This window comes from Crotalus tigris, unplaced genomic scaffold (genome assembly GCF_016545835.1).
Source record: "Crotalus tigris isolate CLP2741 ecotype Arizona unplaced genomic scaffold, ASM1654583v1 scf7180000017601.7605149639:7615979, whole genome shotgun sequence".
Lineage (NCBI taxonomy): Eukaryota > Metazoa > Chordata > Lepidosauria > Squamata > Viperidae > Crotalus > Crotalus tigris.
Genome location: NW_024096505.1, coordinates 6215837 through 6233941, shown reverse-complemented (window position 1 = coordinate 6233941; position 18105 = coordinate 6215837). Strand labels below are relative to the sequence as shown.

Genomic DNA, 18105 nt, shown 5'->3' with positions numbered 1-18105 from the left:
AGACATGCCCCTATCGGAGGACGAGGAAACCGCACCTGAGCAGGAGACGAGCTCTGGCCTCTTTAACCCAGCGCTCCTAAAATCACTCCTGATAAAGGCAGTTTCCACAGTCAGCCTAACATCAGTACAGGATGAGAGGCCATCGACAAGCAAGGAGGCCAACCCTCTATTTGCCAAAAAGGTCCCACAGGACAAGTACATTCCATGTGCGGAGGTCTTCATGACCACGCTGGAGGAACAATGGTCCTCACTTGCAAGCCCACCGGCACCTAACAGCGCGGAGAGGAAGCTTTTCAAACCTATCTCCCTCCTTCTCTAACATGTTAGAGGTTCCCACTGTAGATAACCCCTTGATCTCATTATTCTCTACCTCCGCGATTCCAGGAGACATGGCGGAGGTCTTGAAACCTGAGGAGAAGAAATTTGAACACTCCGTCCGGCGTTCCCACATGGCTGCAGCCTGGGCGGCCAGAGCAGCCACCTCATCATCATTCTTCGCGAGGGCCTGCATCATGTGGCTGAGGGAACTGCAGGGCACGGTGCCTCCAGACCAGGTCAGAGTACACCAGACATTGGCCAAACTCCTCGCGGCCTCTCAGTTCATGTCTGACGCTTCACTGTACGCAACAAAGTATGCGGCAAGATCCATTGCGGCCACAGTGGCCTCGCGTAGGCTACTGTGGCTCAAAAACTGGAAGACAGACCTGAGGTCCAAATGGCGTCTCTCGACGTCCAAATACAGTGGAGAGGCCCTATTTGGTTCCATTCTGGATCCACATGTCAGCGAAGGCAGAGACAAGAAAAAAATCCTAGTACATCCATCAAAGAAGTTAGACAGGAGAGGCAGTCAGGACTTCCGGAGGCAGGGCTCCCGCCCAGGAAGCCCCTGGGAATGGAGGCAGCCCTTTCGATCAGGGCAATCCTGGGACTGGCCCAGAGGCTCACGATCCTTCTACCCGAGACAGGATCGAACCCAGGATCGCCAAAGCCCGGGAGCCAGGGGCCAGTTCCAGTCCAGACGCCCATATAGAGGAGCGGGAGGCAGATCCCTTAAGCGTACCAAGTGACGCCAAACAGGATACACCCATCGGGGGTCGGTTAGGAAATTTCACCGAGGTCTGGGAACAGACCACCACCGACGCCTGGGTCCTGGAAACGATCAGGCATGGCCTGACCTTAGACTTCTGTTCTCCCCCTCCAAACCGGTTCATCAGATGTCCCATCTCCAGAAGAGTACACAAGACAAGGCTGATAACTTCGGCCATAGCTCACCTCCTGTCAATTCAAGCCATAGAGAAGGTACCAAAGGAAGAGGAAGGAAGAGGATTTTATTCTATCCTCTTCGTTATCCCAAAGACATCAGGAGGGTGGAGAGCAATCTTGGACCTGAAGGGCCTGAACTATTTCATAAAGTACAGGAGGTTCAAGATGCACTCCTTAAAGTCCATACTAGCCAGCGTCAGGGAAGACGATCTACTATCCTCAATAGATCTCACAGAGGCGTACCTACACATCCCCATCCACCCCAGCTACCGGAAATTCCTCAGATTTACCTACGCGGGGCGACATTACCAATACAGGGCATTACCCTTCGGACTGTCGTCAGCACCAAGGGTATTCACAAAGATCTTAGCTGTACTAGCGGCCCACCTCAGGTTGATCCCGGTTCGCGTCCAGTTTTATCTGGACGACATCTTGATCCAGTCCAGATCTCGGGAACAAGCAAGGGCAGATCTCAAGACCACAATCCGAACCCTACAGGGGCACGGATTCTCGGTCAATCTAAACAAGAGCCACCTCATTCCCTCAAGGAGACTGCAACACCTGGGCGCGGTGATAGACACGTCACAGTGCAGGGTATTCCTTTCCCAGGAGCGACTGATCAGCATATCCAAGCTAATCCACCAAGTTCAAAGGATCAGGAGAGTGCCCTTGCTACAACTCTCGAAGCTCCTGGGGAAGATGATACCTTGCATGGGCATCATCCCATGGGCAAGGCTCCACTCGAGGGAGTTGCAGTGGTTCCTCCTACCCTACCAGAGGAGGAACCTCAGCACCTCCAACAGGAGTGTGCTGGTACCAGCACAGGTGATGAAATCACTAAAATGGTGGCTATCCCCCACGACACTCAAGGGGAGCATATTCAGGGAACCGAACAGGGTCACACTCACGACAGACGCGAGCCTGTTCGGATGGGGAGCCCACCTGGGAACACAGATAGCACAGGGCCAGTGGGGACAGAAGGACCTGTCACACAGCATCAACTGGCTAGAGCTCCGGGCCATACACCTGGCCCTCCGCCATTTCTCACACCTAGTAACGAGGAGGCACGTCCTCGTACTAACAGACAACGTAGCAGCCAAGGCACATGTAAACAAGGAGGGAGGAACGAGATCAGTGGAACTAATGAAAGAAGCATTGGCTCTGGCTCGGTGGGCAGAAGCCTATGTGAGTTCCATCAGAGCGGAACACATCTCAGGGGAGACAAACACACAGGCAGACTCCCTGAGCAGAGCCAAGGTGGACCAGTCGGAATGGCGTCTGGACCCGGCTCTCTTCGAGGAGATCTCCCGGAGGTTCGGACAACCGCACCTAGATCTATTTGCCAACCACAAGAACACACAACTCCCCAGGTTCTTCTCCAGATTCCCGTCCCCGGGATCGGAGGGAACGGATGCTCTCAGGTGCCGGTGGCCGGCGCAACTCCTGTACGCCTTCCCACCGCTGCCACTAATACCGGCAACCATACGCAAGATGATCGTGGAGGGCGCAGAAATGGTCTGCATTGCCCCTCACTGGCCACGGCGCCCGTGGTTTGCCGACCTCGTGGACCTTTCGATATCACCTCCGTGGAGGATTCCCCCGGACAGGGTAAAACTCAGTCAGGGCAAGCTCGTACACCCAGACCCCCAGTGGCTACATCTAGCCGCTTGGCATTTGAGCGGCAAAGCTTAACTAAACAATCTTATTCTGCAGGGGTGATATCGATCATACAGGCATCACGAAGAGCGTCCACTAATAGGATTTACGACGCTACATGGAAGGGATTTTGTAGGTGGTGCGCTTCGCTTCACCTAGACCCGACCGCAGTATCTATACCCAATATCCTAGATTACCTATTGGAGGGTCTTAATAAGGGCCTGTCAGTCAATACTATCCGCAGACAGATATCGGCCCTCTCAACTGTACTCTCCTGCGACAACTTAACTTCCCTAGCACAACATCCAGCGATTAATGCCTTTTTAAAAGGGGCATCTAACACAAAGCCCCCAGTCATACACAGGTACCCGTCCTGGAACCTGCCTAAGGTCCTTCTAGCCTTGACATCAGCACCCTTCGAACCTCTTGAAACATGCTCACTCCATCACCTATCACTGAAGGTAGCTTTCCTTGTGGCAATTACTTCAGCAAGGAGAATCTCAGAACTAGCAGCACTGTCAGTAAGGAAGGATCTGTGTACCTTTTTCAAAGACAGGGTCGTTCTTAGACCAGACCCGACCTTCATCCCGAAGGTAAATAGCATCTTTCACAGATCTCAGGAACTTACGCTTCCTGATTTCTGTCCAAGACCCAAACATAAGCTAGAACACAGATGGCACAAGCTAGACGTACGGAGAGCACTGTGTTTCTACGTGAAACGCACCTCGGCTTTCCGAAAGACTGAAGCATTATTTGTGTCCTTTCAACCATCAACTATGGGAAAGAAGGTATCTTCTTCCACCATAGGCAGGTGGATCAGAGCCTGCATAGCGCAGACCTACGTCTCACAGGATTTGCCAGCACCCACTCAGGTGACTGCCCACTCAACTCGGAGCGCAGCCACATCTGCGGCGTGGCTAACGCAAGCTCCGGTGGAAGAGATTTGCAGGGCCGCAACCTGGTCCTCACCTTCGGTTTTCATTCGACATTACCGTTTAGACTCCCTAGCAGCAGCAGACGCGGCTTTTGGCAGAAGAGTTCTTCAACAGGTCGTATCTGCTCAGAGTTCGGTAGCCTAGACATTCCCTCCCAGGGGGACATGAGGGCTTTGGTATGTCCCATCCATTTGGACTCTACAGTCATCCTGCTGGAGAAGGGGCGTTGTCTTACCTGAACGCCTTTTCTCAGCAGGATGATGTAGAGTCCAAGCCCACCCAGAGGATAGGTCTAGGCAGGGATATAATAAAGATATAATAAAGAGCTGCAATGTTAATTCCAACAAAGTTTCTCGCCTAAGTCAAAACTGGGGTCACGCCCAAAGGAAGGGGTGTGGCCGAAGTTTTTACCCAGTCTGCCAGGCAGGAAGGCCGTCATAGAACCCATCCATTTGGACTCTACATCATCCTGCTGAGAAAAGGCGTTCAGGTAAGACAACGCCCCTTTTCTGCTCCTCCCTTTCCCTCCGGGCCGCCAACCCAGAAAGGTTGGGGAACTCTGATGTAAACCCTTCCTCTGTTCTATGTGATGATTGCTTGTTACATGAGTTATTTTCATGGGGATGAGACTCTGCTGGCCTCTACTGGCAGGGGGGAAGTAATTCCACTGAGTTTCTTGGATCAGTTGCTCCTGATAGTAAGAAGACTAAAATTTTGAATTAGGTACAATGGAGGTATATTGGGGAAGATTTTAGAACTCTGTATCCAAACTATAATGAACAAAATGGGAAGGGAAAACACCTTTAAGTGTGTATTTATGCGAACATATAATTCTGTCCTGCATGATACAAGCCATCAAGGCTACAAATGAGAAGAGATTCACTTTGCTTTCTTGTGCAACCCAATTTCACTCCATTTAGCTTGATTCTCTTTTTGTTTTGTAGGAAAATCTTCAGATCCCATCCTCCCAATTTCTCTTGCCATGACTTTTATAATACTTTTCATCGGTGCTATGTATTATGCTTGGAGAAAAATAAAATATGCATTCTTCCCTAAATGTAAACCTCCAATGAACATAGAGGTATTTATCAACAATTTAATGTATTATTTAAAATAATTCAATAATTAAATGAAAATAATTGTGGGAAAGTAGGCTAGAAATATCACCTATGTTCATGTGGAAATTTTTAAAATTCTGTTGGGAGTGGGCACCTACAGTACATATCTCTGTGAGGATGCTGTTCTGTAGGGAAGGGACAATGACAGAGAACTTTGATTCATTTGAGGCTATAATTGGCAACTCGTGAGTACCCCATTCTTTTCTCAAATGCTCCAAATAGCCAAATTAACTATTGCACCTGTGAACCTAGATGCCCTCTCTCTTTGACATACAGCAGAAGCTATTCTACTGGCTACTAAAGCAGTCTGTATTTTATCTCTCTTCACTTTATTGATAGTTCATATTGCTGTCTATTTTATACTGCTGACTAAGTGAAGACAGCAAACTGTAGAGCTCCATGAAATTAGACTTTAGACTCTGTTGAGTTCTTTAGACTCTGTTGAGTTCTTTCCTATTCATGTTCAACCATTGATTTTGGTATCAGTTTTTGTGCAATTATTTAGATTTTAAAGTATATTCTAGTAATTAGGCTGGTCTGGGTGATGCTCAAGAGTTAATAATCTTTTCAGAATTTAAGCAGTACTTTCAATTTTAGTGAATTAGCTTAATTCTATCTCTATACAACCTTTAATAGTGACTTGTATAATAAATAGATTCAGCAAAATTTTATGGTTATGGTTTTATCATAATTTTATTAAATTATTTAAAAACCTATTTACATTTTTCTCATCACTTTATTTTGTTCCACTGCAGGGCATTGGAGAAAGAGATTTGAACAGATTTTATTTGCCAATTGCAGAAGAGCAAACAGACAAATGTATGGTCATAAATTCCAATATTGCTCCTCCAAGTAAAGTTAGCCTGGATGAGTTCAAATTTGACAAAGAGTTGGAACAGATCAGTCAAGACTCAGGAAACTATTTTATTGATGACCTTATCATGTCTGGAGATAACGAATCCCATCAATCCTCAGAACTAAAAGCAGTATAACAAGATAATATAAGCAGGAAACAAGATGAGGAAAGCAGCATAATGTGGAAAGCTTGCTTATTATAGAAATAATCTGTATCACTACAGAGAACAAAGATCTGGGCCCAAAAGTGGGCCACAAGCTGCCTCCACTGACACTGATTTTGAGCTTCGTGGACTGCTGCTGGAAGAACTACTTACCACAAGTGAAGGAGCAAATTTATTTTTTCTTCTTAAAATGTTATAGGAAAAAAAATTACTGGTATGACTGGTGCTGAATTCACATTCCTCTGTTTGTGTATACATACAAAAAACACATTTCATACTTACAGTATTAACTGCATTGGATTCTAAGGCAGGGGTCTCCAATCCCCGGTCCATGGACCAGTACCGGACTGTGGAATGCCAGCAACCGGTCCGCATAAACAAGCAAAGCCCCATCCTTGGGATGCAGGCAGCACACAAAACCATGCAACCTCCGGTTCGAGGAAAAACCTCTCTCCACAGAACCAGTCCCTGGTGCCCAAAAGGTTGGGGACCTCTGTTCTAAGGAACTAATAATAGACTGAGCCAGTCTATATGAGTTTTCAGAAGTATTTGGAAGGAAGGAAGGAAGGAAGGAAGGAAGGAAGGAAGGAAGGAAGGAAGGAAGGAAGGGTATCTGTGTGTACCAAATAAATATATGTAGTTGTTATGCTTTCCTTGTGACGTATGATCACAATACTGATACTTTCTTTGTTCATCATTCATTATTAATGCATTCTTAAGCAAGATGTTAGCTTTCCTACCGGACTCTTGAAGAAAAAGGAAGACACAAAGGCACCTTGGTTCAATCAGCTCCGGTTTACTTTGAGATAAAGCAATGACTCAACACAGACCTCTAGATAGCAGGCTCTGTGCTATACAAAGTTTGCGCTGGGAGCAATCGCCTCCCAGCACTGCTTAAATATACTTGTGCTGATGCTACCCCACCCTCCACCTAATTAGTTATTAGCCACACCCCTGCCACACCCTTGCCCAACAAACCACAACCCCACCCAGCCATCATCTCCCAACCCCACCCTCTTGTCTCCCAACCAGCACCCGGCAGCAATCAGGGAAAGCAGCTACTACATCTGTGGCTTTTCTGGGACGCCCTGCCCCAGCCATGCATTCTTTGGGCTACTGCCCATCAGCTGTTCACCGGCTTGCTGCTTGTCAGCTGTTTGGCGACTCAAACAGTCTACGTAGGTGCGGCAGCCTATCTGCGCATGCGCAGCATCTCATGCTTTCTGGAACCGCCCATCAGGTGTTTCAGCAGCCAGAACACCCACCGGAGAATCCGCGGTTTGTGCTTTCTTTCCAGGACGGTGAGCTACTTTAGATCTTGTGCTGGTTCTCCTCCTCTATCACCAGGCTGTCCCCCCTTTTTTGTGTGTCGAGCCCGGGAGGGCTGGACAGGTGGCCCCCCTACCAGGTGTCCTCCTGGAAGTAGGCAAAACATATAGTTAGGTTGGTATTGGGGTTGTGGGTACATCTCCCCTCCCCCTGGTTTTGGGGGATATTTACGGTGGTATCTGCATACTAGTCGAGGGGCATCAACATCTGCCTCCCTCACCCATGATGCCTCCAACATTGGGTATCCCTTCCACAGTACTAGATATTGTAACCGACCCTGTCGATACTGTGAATCGAGTAATTTCTCAATTTTGTAATGACTTCCCCCAACTTGACCAGGGGGTTGTTGTACCTGCCTAAATGAAGATTTTGTTACCGGTTTTAGTAACCCACTGTGGAAGACTGGGTACACTTTACCAAGGCTGCAGGGCAATTTTAATCTCACCATCACTGGATTAATAACCAGTTCTATTTTAAAAGGCCCAATATACTTTGGCCCTAGCTTCTTACACGGCCTGCATAACTTTAAGTATTTAGTGGACAGGTACACTTTTTTGCCGACTTGAAAGGGTTTTTGTGGAGTTCTCTTCTTGTCAGCTTGTCTTTTTGATGATTGTTCCACTTTCTGTAGTGCCTTCTGAACTGATTTCCATACGCTTTTAATCTGGAGTATCCAATCGTTCGGTTGTTGTGACCCAGTACCTCCCTGTGGTAATTCAGGAATAGGGACAAACTCTATTCCGTGTACCACCCGAAATGGAGTAAACCCTGTGCTACTGTGGGGGGTGTTATTATACGCCACTTCAGCGAATGGTAGAAGATCAGCCCAATTTGTCTGCTGGTAATTGATATAACATCTAAGATATTGTTTGATCATCACGTTGGCACGTTCAGCTGCTCCGTTTGTGCTGGGGTGAAATGCGGAACTCAGTCCCTGAGATGACTTGATGAAATTTCTCCAGAATCGGGTGGTGAATTGTACTCCTCGATCTGATATGATGAGACGAGGTACTCCATGTAGGCGATAGATATGTGTTACAAATAGTTTTGCTAAACGCCTCGCTGATGGTAACCCTTTGCAGGGGATAAAATGTGCCTGTTTTGAAAACAGGTCTATCACCGTCCATATTACAGTGTTCCCATGGCTGGCTGGCAGATCGACTATAAAGTCCATGCCAATCTCGTCCCAAGGATGGTTCGGATTGGACACTTGTTGTAGCAGGCCCGATGGTCTTCCCACCCGTGGTTTTGTAGTTGCACATGGAACATTCCTGAACGTATTTCTCTACATCCGTTTTCATACCTGGCCACCAAAATTGTCGTTTGAGCAGGTGTAGGGTTTTTAAAAACTCAAAATGACCAGCTGACTTTACATCGTGGCCTCGCCTGAGAATCTCCACCAGTAGGGATTGTGGACATATAATTTCTCACCCTTCCATGCTAACCTGTCTCTTATAGTAAGAGTATGGGGATGACTCGTTAACCATGGATCAACTGTAAGGGCGCCTTGCAGAGTTTGTACCATGTCTTCCACAGATCATACCACCAGAATTTTATCCCCGGACTGCACAGTTGGAGGTATGAGGGCTTGAACCACCACCTCCTGCTTACTATGGTACTGGGGTTTTCTAGATAGCGCATCCGCAAGAAAATTCCTTCTTCCAGGAACATACTTTAGTCGAAATTTGAAACGTTGGAAATATAGCGCCCATCTTACGTGTTTTGGAGTGAGCCATCTGGGCATTTCTGGTGCTTCCAAATTTTTGTGGTCAGTCCACACCTCAAAAGTTTCTTTTGCTCCTTCTAAAAAATGACGCTATGTGGCTAATGCCCACCTTACCGCGTATGCCTCCTCCTCCCAAATCGCCCACCCTCGCTCAGTGTTGGTTAATTTACGAGAGGTAAACGCATAATGTTGCAATCTTCCTTGTTCATTCTTTTGTAAAAGCACTGCCCCTACCGCCACGTCACTTGCGTCTGTTTGTACTACAAAAGGTTCATCCAGATTGGGATGTCATAAGACTGGTTCTCTTGAAAACAAGACTTTTAAAGCCTCAAATGCTTGTTGGCACTTGTGTGACCAGAGTAATGGTTGGTTTGGCCAGGGCTTGTTACCTGTGGCTTTTGTACGCAGTAACTCTGTTAATGGCAATGCCACTTTAGCAAAAGAATAAACTCATCAGCTGTTCGGTGGCTCAAACTTAGTCTGCGTAGGTGTAGCAGGCTATCTGCACATGCGCGGCATCCCATGCTTTCTGGAACTGCCCGTCAGGTGTTTCAGCGGCCAGAACACCCGTCGGAGGATCCGCAGCTCGTGCTTTCTTTTCAGGACGGTGAGCTGCTTTGGATCGTGTGCTGGTTCTCCTCCTCCGTCACCAGGCTGTCCCCCCCTTTTTTGTGGAGACTTTAACTCTGGAAAAGATTTCATCTTCTCTTTTTTTTATTTGAGAGGGGTGAAAAATGGCGCTGAGATGTTGTTTTTAAGAGTGAAAGGACCGGAACTTTAATTTGAAACAATGTAACAGCTTTCTTTTTTCTTCTTTTTTTTTTATTTACACAGGGGGCTTTTGTCTTTTTTCCCCTCCTTTTGTCTTCTTTTTTCTCTCTCTCTCTTTGTTAAAGGTTTTATAAGATTTTAAGAGCTTTTTTTTTTTTTCAAGATGGCTTCAAAGCATTTTGGAGCTTTTGTTTCTAAAGCCTCAATCTCCTCTTCAGTAATGCAGACAGCTCAGCAAGTCGAGTCTAAATTTTCACCACTTTTCTCAGCTTTACCAGCAGTTTTACCTAAAGACTTACAGGACGTTTTGGAAGATAGTGTACGACGGATTGAAAAAGAGATAAGTGAAATTATTGAAAATAAATTTAGGAAATTGAGAGAAGATATAGTGTCTGTGCTTCAGAAGTTTACTGATCATATAGATCGTTTGGATCAGCGTATTGATGTTGCTGTAGAAAATTTTGAAAAATTGAAGATAAAATAGAAAATAAGGTGGAAATAATTCAGGATGAAATTACTATGTTACAATACAGAAGTATGGACTTTGCTTTAAGAATAAGGGGAATGCAGGAAAATAATCAAGAAGACTTGAGACAAGTGGTTGCAAAGGATATAGCTTTTATTTTGGAATCCGAGCCTGAAGAAATATTGAGAGAGATAGAAAAAGTTTTTAGGGTTAATTCAAGGGTTGCAAGACAGAGGAACCTGCCACGAGATGTGGTTATTTATTTTTTTAGTAGATCACTTTGTAATAAAATTTTACAAGCCTTTTACAAGCAGAGATTTCAAATTGCAGCCCAGAATGTTATACTTCTGAAAGAACTACCTTCAAGAATTCTCAAAGTAAGAAAGCATTTTGCTTTTTTGGCTGATGAGCTTAAGAGGCGATAGATTCGTTTCAGATGGGAGATACCGGCTGGAATGGTGGTGAATTACGCGGGGACACGCGACAGACTTGATACAATTTTGAAAGCTAAGGATTTTTATACTTCTGTTTTGAAGGCGGGCTCTTTATTACCTACAGCTGAGATATTAGAAAAAAAGTTGGAAGAGCAATTGATAGAAGATATGCAGGTTAAACCTCTGCAACAATCTCTCTTGACAGAAGATTCATTAATGAAATTGAGTACTTGTGGAGCTTTTAGAAGTAAATTAAAGGTGGAAGAAAAGCTGGAAGAGCAGCTGATTGAAGGAAATATGCAGGCTGAACCTTTGCACCAGTCCTCCTTAACAGAAGATTCATCAAAGAAATTGGGCATGACTCGCGCAGCTTTTAGAACTGAGGTATTAGAAGAAAAGTTGGAAGAGCAACTGATAGAAGATTCGCAGGTTAAACCTTTGCAACAATCTTTTTTGACAGGAGATTTATTAATGAAATTGAGTACTTGTGGACCGTTTAGAAGTAAGATAAAGGTGGAAGAAAAGCCGGAAGAGCAGCTGATTGAAGAAGATATGGAGGTTGTACCTTTGCAGCAGTCCTCTTCAACAGAAGATTTATCAAAGAAATTGGGCATGACTCGTGCAGTTTTTAGAAGTAAAATAATGGAACAGCGGAAGGTTTTTCGTCATCTCCTAAGTAACAGATAATAGAAGAAGAAGTTGGAATATCAGCCGGCTTGTTACAAGGAGTTTAGTAGTAGTAAAGTTGGAAGGGACCTTGGAGGTCATCTAGTCCAACCCCCTGCTCGGGCAGGAAACCCTACACCATTTCGGACAAGTGGCTGTCCAGTCTCTTCTTAAAAACTTCCAGTGTTGGAGCATTTACTGCTTCTGGAGGCAAGCTGTTCCACTGATTAATTGTTCTCACTGTCAGGAAGTTTCTCCTTAGTTCTAGGTTGCTTCTCTCCTTGATTAGTTTCCACCCGTTGCTTCTTGTCCTGCCTTCAGGTGCTTTGGAAAATAGCTTAATTCCCTCTTCTTTATGGCAGCCCCTGAGATTGGAACACTGCTATCATGTCCCCCCTTGTCCTTCTCTTCGTTAAACTAGACATACCCAATTCTAGCAACCGTTCCTTATATGTTTTAGCCTCCAGTCCCCTAATCATCTTTGTTGCTCTTCTCTGTACTCTTTCTAGAGTCTCAACATCTTTTTTACATCGTGGTGACCAAAACTGGATGCAGTATTCCAAGTGTGGCCTTACCAAGGCATTGAAGAGTGGTATTAATACTTCACGTGATCTTGATTCTATCCCTCTGTTAATGCAGCCTAGCACTGTGTTGGCCTTTTTGGCAGCTGCAGCACACTGCTGGCTCATATTTAAGTGATTGTCTACTAGGACTCCGAGGTCCCTCTCACAGTTACTACTATTGAGCATGGTGCCACCTATGCTGTACTTGTGCATTTGGTTTTTCTTGCCTAAATGTAGAACCTTGCTTTTTTCACCATTGAATTTCATTTTGTTAGTTAGTGCCCAGTGTTCAAGTCTGTCCAGATCCTTCTGTATCTGAAGCCTGTCTTCTGGAGTGTTGGCTATTCCTGCCAGCTTGGTGTCGTCTGCAAATTTGATGAGTTCCCCATCTATCCCTTCATCCAAATCGTTGATGAAGATGTTGAAGAGCACTGGGCCCAGAACAGAGCCCTGGGGCACCCCACTACACACTTCCTCCATGTAGATGCGGTTCCATTGAGGACCACTCGCTGAGTACGGCCGGTCAGCCAGCTACGGAGCCATCTGGTGGTGATGCTGTCTAACCCACATTTTTCTATCTTATCAAGTAGTAGGTTGTGATCTACTTTATCAAATCCCTTACTGAAGTCCAAGTAAAGTATGTCCACAGCATTCCTCTGATCCACTAATTTTGTCACTTGGTCAAAGAATGCAATAAGATTTGTCTGGCATGATCTATTTTTGACAAACCCATGTTGGCTTTTAGTAATGACTTTGTTTGCCTCTAGGTGTTCGTTGATTCGTTGTTTGATTATCTTTTCCAGGATCTTCCAAGGTATTGAGGTCAGGCTGATAGGTCTGTAATTTCCTGGATCCATTTTTTTTCCTTTTTTGAGGATGGGAACTACATCAGCTCTTTTCCAGTCCTCTGGTAGTTCCCCTGTGTTCCAGGATCTTTGAAAAATATAGTTCAGTGGCTCCGATATCACATCTGCAGTTCCTTGAGAACTCTGGGGTGTAATCCATCTGGTCCTGGCGATTTGAACTCATCTAGGCTAGACAGGTGCTCCCTAACCATTTTCTTGCCTATCTTAACGTGTGTTTCTGTTTTGTTTTTTATGGCAAATATTTTGATAGGTTGGTCTGTTTTTTCCCTTTGTGGTAAAGACAGAGCAAACACGAGTTAAAAAGTTATGCTTTCTCCTTGTTGTTTGTCACAGTTCTTGCCACTCCAACCACATGGACCAATCGTTTCACTTCACTTTTGTTCTTCGTTTTTTACATGTTGAAAGAAGCTTTTTTGTTTATTTTGGACTTAAGCCGGTCCATTTTTCTCTCTTCTTTTCTCTCTTCGTTATCATTCTGCCTTTCTCGCAAGGCCTTAGTTCATTTGAGCCTTGGCCTTTCTTCCTTCATCCTTGCAGGCTCGGGCTATTGCTGATATTCTGATTAGTTATGTCCCCTTCCACTTTCATACTTGTCCTTTTTATCTTTCAATTGTCAGAGAGTTCTTTATCGCAAGCCATGAGGTTTCTTTGAGAGCTGTGTTTCCTCTTTGTTGGTATTGTGCTAGACTGTGCTTTGATTATCTCATTTTTCAAAATTTCCCAAGCTTCTTGAGTTGTTTTCCCCTTGAGGATTCTCATCCATGGAATCCTTCCCAAGCCCTCTCTAAGTTTATTGAAATTACCTCTCTTGAAGTCCAAGACTCTAGTTTGACTGTGTTCTATTGGTTGTGCTTCTATAATGTTGAATTCTAATATTGCATGATCACTTCCTCCCAAGGTTCCTATGGCTTCAACACCGTCTATCATTTCATCTCTGTTAGTGAGAATTAGATCCAAAATGGCTAATCCCCTAGTTCCCTTCTCTACTTTTGGGGAGACAAAGTTGTCTGCTAGGTTTGCCAGGAACCTGTTTGATCTTCCACTTGTGCAGAGTTTGTCTCCCAGTTGATGTCAGGGTAGTTAAAGTCCCCCATTACTATTTTGATGTGCTTCCTACATACCTTAGTTAGCTGACTAGCAAAAAGTTCATCTATTTCCTCTGTTTGGTTGGATGGTCTGTAGTATACACCTATGGCAATGTCATTTCCCCCCCTTTTATATTGACCCAAATGCATTCAAGACAGTTTTTATCATTGTTGTACTCTATTTCTGTGGAGATGTAGTTATTTCTTATATAGAGAGCAACTCCACCTCCTCTTTTATTTGGTCTGTTTCTTTTAAATAATTTAAATCCCTCTAGATGTGTGTTCCATGTGTGAGTTTCATCCCACCATGTTTCCGTAATGGCAACAATATCGTATCTGCCCTCATTAACCTGAATTTCTAGTTCACCCTGTTTGCTGTTCATACTCTGTGCATTGGTGTAAAAACATTTGAGTCCTTTGTGGGTGGCCCTGTGTTTCCTTTGTTTTGTTAAATTTTTGTTATTTAGGGGAAAGTTTAAATTTATGATTTCTGCCTGGGAGAAGACTTGATAGGCTTTAATCTAGGGATTTAATATCAGAGAGTACTTACTATGATTTCTGTTCGAGAGAATAGTTGATAGGTTTTAATCTGGTGATTTAATATTTGAGAGTACTTATGATATATTATGATTTAAAAGTGGATAAGAATATTATAAGGTTTTGATTTGGGAGAAAAGGGTATTACATTCATTTGGGTCTGGGGGGGAAAGAGTTAAGAGCTAAGTTTATATTGTTTAAAAGAAATACACATCTCGGTGTGGAGAAGGTGGATAAATTATATGAAAGAGTAGAGATGATTAAAAGTATTGTTTTGATTATGAACAATTTGGTATTATTTGATTTTGATAATTGATTTTCTTTAATTTGTTTAAATTTGTTTTGTATTTGAGTTGAAGTAATTTAGTGATTTTGTTATTTGTATAGTTGGATAAGTTTAGTCAGATTTAGTTTGTATTACTTAAAGTTAAGTAGACTTTGTTTAATATGTTTGAAAAAAAATGGGTAAACTTTGATTAGAGTAGATATGATTAAAAGTATTGTCTTGATTATGAATAATTTTTGTTTTAAATTTGGCATTATTTGATTTTGATAGTTGATTTTCTTTAATTTGTTTAAATTTGTTTTGTATTTGAGTTAAAGTAACTTATTGATTTTGTTATTTGTATAGTTGGATAGGTTTAGTTAGATTTAGTTTGCATTAGTTAAAGCTAAGTAGATTTTGTTTAATATGTTTGAAAACCCTGTGCCAAGCTCTGGGAAGTGGGGGGGAGGGGAGGTCTGGGTGGGTGGGTTTTTTGGGACTGGGAGGGAGGGGGTTGGGGTGGGGGGGTAGGTAGGTTAGATGATAGGATCAAAGTAAGATAATAAGGGATAACTTATGAGAGAGATGTTGCTTGGGCATTTCCCCGGTACTGTATCCGAAGAGGGATGAGAGAGGAGGAGAAAGGTTAGGGAGGAAGTAGGATGGTGAGAGGAGAGGGGGAGGGGAGAGAGAGAGGAGGAGAAAGGTTTGGGAGGAAGTAGGATGGTCAGAGGAGAGGGGGAAGGGAGAGAGAGGTGAGGGGAGGGAGAAGGAGGAGGGAAGTAAGGGAGAGCATAAGAGAGGGCGGATGCAGTTTCGGGGGGGTGGGCAGGCGACATCCAGGTGTATTTATTCTATCTTGTTAAATGTGAAATTTCTTCTTTTTTGTTTATGTAATTGATAATTGGAAAATAAAAACTTTTTTGGAAAAAAAAAGAAGATCATCTACCAGCAGAGATTTCAAACAACTGTCAACTTGGCCAACCCAGGCTGTTCCAGCAAGTTCAGCCCAAGAGCTGAATGGAAGACGCTGAAAGAACTCTTTAAGAACTCCAGAATTTCATCCTGTGACCAAAGGCAGCTCTTATCACTATTGGTGACAAAATGGCAGCCCACAATTAGAAAAACTGTACAAATTAGACCTACGGACAGAACTTTTGCTAGCTATAAAGAACATCAGGGCAAGACTAAAGTTTGCTCATAAACACCTTGGGCTTCTGGAGCATAGTGCTGTTGATGGTAGATAGTTATTAAGTCACAATACCAGAAGACGTGTTTTGAGAAAATCAAAGACAGCATTTCACCAAAAGAAACCGATGCCAACTGTAAAGCATGGTGCAAAAATGTTATGGTTTGGAACTGCTTTGCTGTGTCAGAGTCTGGGCAGCTCACCATCATAGAATCTATAATGAATTCTTCAACATACCAAGGATGCTTGAGGATAATGTGAGGCGATTGAAACTCAACTGAAAGTGGACTTTGCAACATGACAATGACTCTAAACATTTTAGCAAATCTACCAATGAATGGCTGAAAAAGAGAAAGAAAAAAAAAGAAATTGAGGGTTCTGAAATGGTCAAGTAGAAGCCCATCAAGATGTTGTAGAGACTCCGCAATTATTTTTGTTGGGTATAGTTATTGATTGTGATACAAAGGAGGTTATATTGATGTTAAATTTGATTACAGCTGCGAGGCTGTTAGTAGGACAATATTGGAAGAAGGAATCTTTGCCTACACTGCAGGAATGGTTTCTTAAAGTGTCTTATTTGGCGGAAATGGCAAAGATTTCAGCTTTTTTAAAGGAACAAACGCAAGAGAAATTTCTTGCTGTTTGGGATAAGTGGATAAAATTTATACAATTTAAACTGGATATAAAAAAATATTATATAGCCTTTTCATAATCTTCATTTTTATATATATACATATATGTTTTAATGTTATATTTTCTTTTTTTATAAACATAATTTTTAATTGTTTTTTAATTAAGCCTATATTCTGCTCTGAGAAGCTCTGGGGGGGGGGAAGGGGGGGTGTTTGGGTGGGGGTTGGGGGGGTTTTGTTGTGTAATGTTTAGTTTTTTCTTTGTATATGTTGTTTTTTGTTTTTGTATTGTTTTGTTCTTTTTGTAAAACTTATAAAACTTTAAAAAAAAAAAAAGATGCTGTAGAGTGATCTAGAACAGGCTATGTATGCAAAACCAAACAAAAAAAAGCCCTCAAGCACTGCTTAGCTGCATGGAGGAATGGGAAAAAAATTCTCCTAGCTGATGTCAAAAACTGATAGTTATAAGAAATGCTTGCTTGAGATTGTTTTTGCTACAGGAGGCAATACCAGATACTAAATGTGATTTTTTTTTCACATAAGGAAATGTCATATTAGATAATGTTTTTGAAAAAATAAAATTATTGAAAATTTGATTTTTCATAGTTTTTTTTCAACTACATCATCTTTATATACCTCTGAATGAAAATAAAATAAAATATATGTTCACATACTTAAAAAAGAAAAATGACATGGGGTTTACATGCAATATTTTTTCTCATGACTGCAGACTCTTCAGTCACGCATAGTCTCTGATACTTACATATGTGAGTTGCTGCTTAATAGGTGCTTGATATACATTACAGGAAGTATATAACTCAATAACTTTAAAGCTGTAAAATTTACTTTATTTTAATAGAGCACTCAAATGATTCTGGTAGACAAAACATGAACATGGAATTAAAAAATTCTGAATTCAGGAATGTTGTTTTGAGTTTCAGAGATATCGGAGTTTAGTTCTTCTACACATAAATACATCCCGCCGGAAGTTTTCTTAACTTACTAATATAATTTTAGTGAGGGATGAGTTGAGAATGAATCACTCTGTTGCTACCTTGAGAATCAGAAATCTTGTTGATACATGTTAACTCCTTTAAAGACCTGCCACTAGTGACTATATCTAGCCATTTTGTCCGTGCATGAATGTGTGAAACATATTTAAGGTTGTATATTTGTATAAAAAATCATGTTTTTTGGATATACACCAGGGATATGGGCAAATGACAAAACATGTGTTATATCACAACACCAACACCACACTTAGGTTCTTGCTTGTGATGCAATGATAGTAGTAGAAAAATGGAGTTTATGTCTTCATTTTGACATCACTAGGATTAGGAATTATGCATATTCTTAATTCTTTTTGATTATCAAAAATTTGTGACTGCAGGGTAAAAAAATGCTGAAATGTGTTTTGTGGATCAAGTTCCCATACCTAATTTAATTTTACAATTAATGTTATATAATGCCCTTCAGAGTATTTATCAATATCAAATATGTCACTGAAAATACAATCTGATAGTCTTAAATCTTGCTATGCACATCCTAGTCCTCAGGTGCTACTTCTGCAAATACTTCATTGGCT

General features: G+C 42.7%; 1 protein-coding gene across 1 annotated transcript in view; it reads left to right on the top strand.

Annotated features, from left to right (window-relative positions):
• IFNAR1 (interferon alpha and beta receptor subunit 1) overlaps positions 1–16237 on the top strand; it is a 39946-nt gene extending 23709 nt beyond the window's left edge. The window contains exons 10-12 of the mRNA XM_039319068.1: positions 4799–4935; positions 5728–7292; positions 15637–16237. Of these exons, the coding sequence (XP_039175002.1) occupies positions 4799–4935; positions 5728–5964 (374 nt within the window). The 3' untranslated portion in view covers positions 5965–7292; positions 15637–16237. The remainder of the gene's footprint in view (positions 1–4798; positions 4936–5727; positions 7293–15636) is intronic.
• The last annotated feature ends 1868 nt before the right edge of the window (positions 16238–18105 follow it).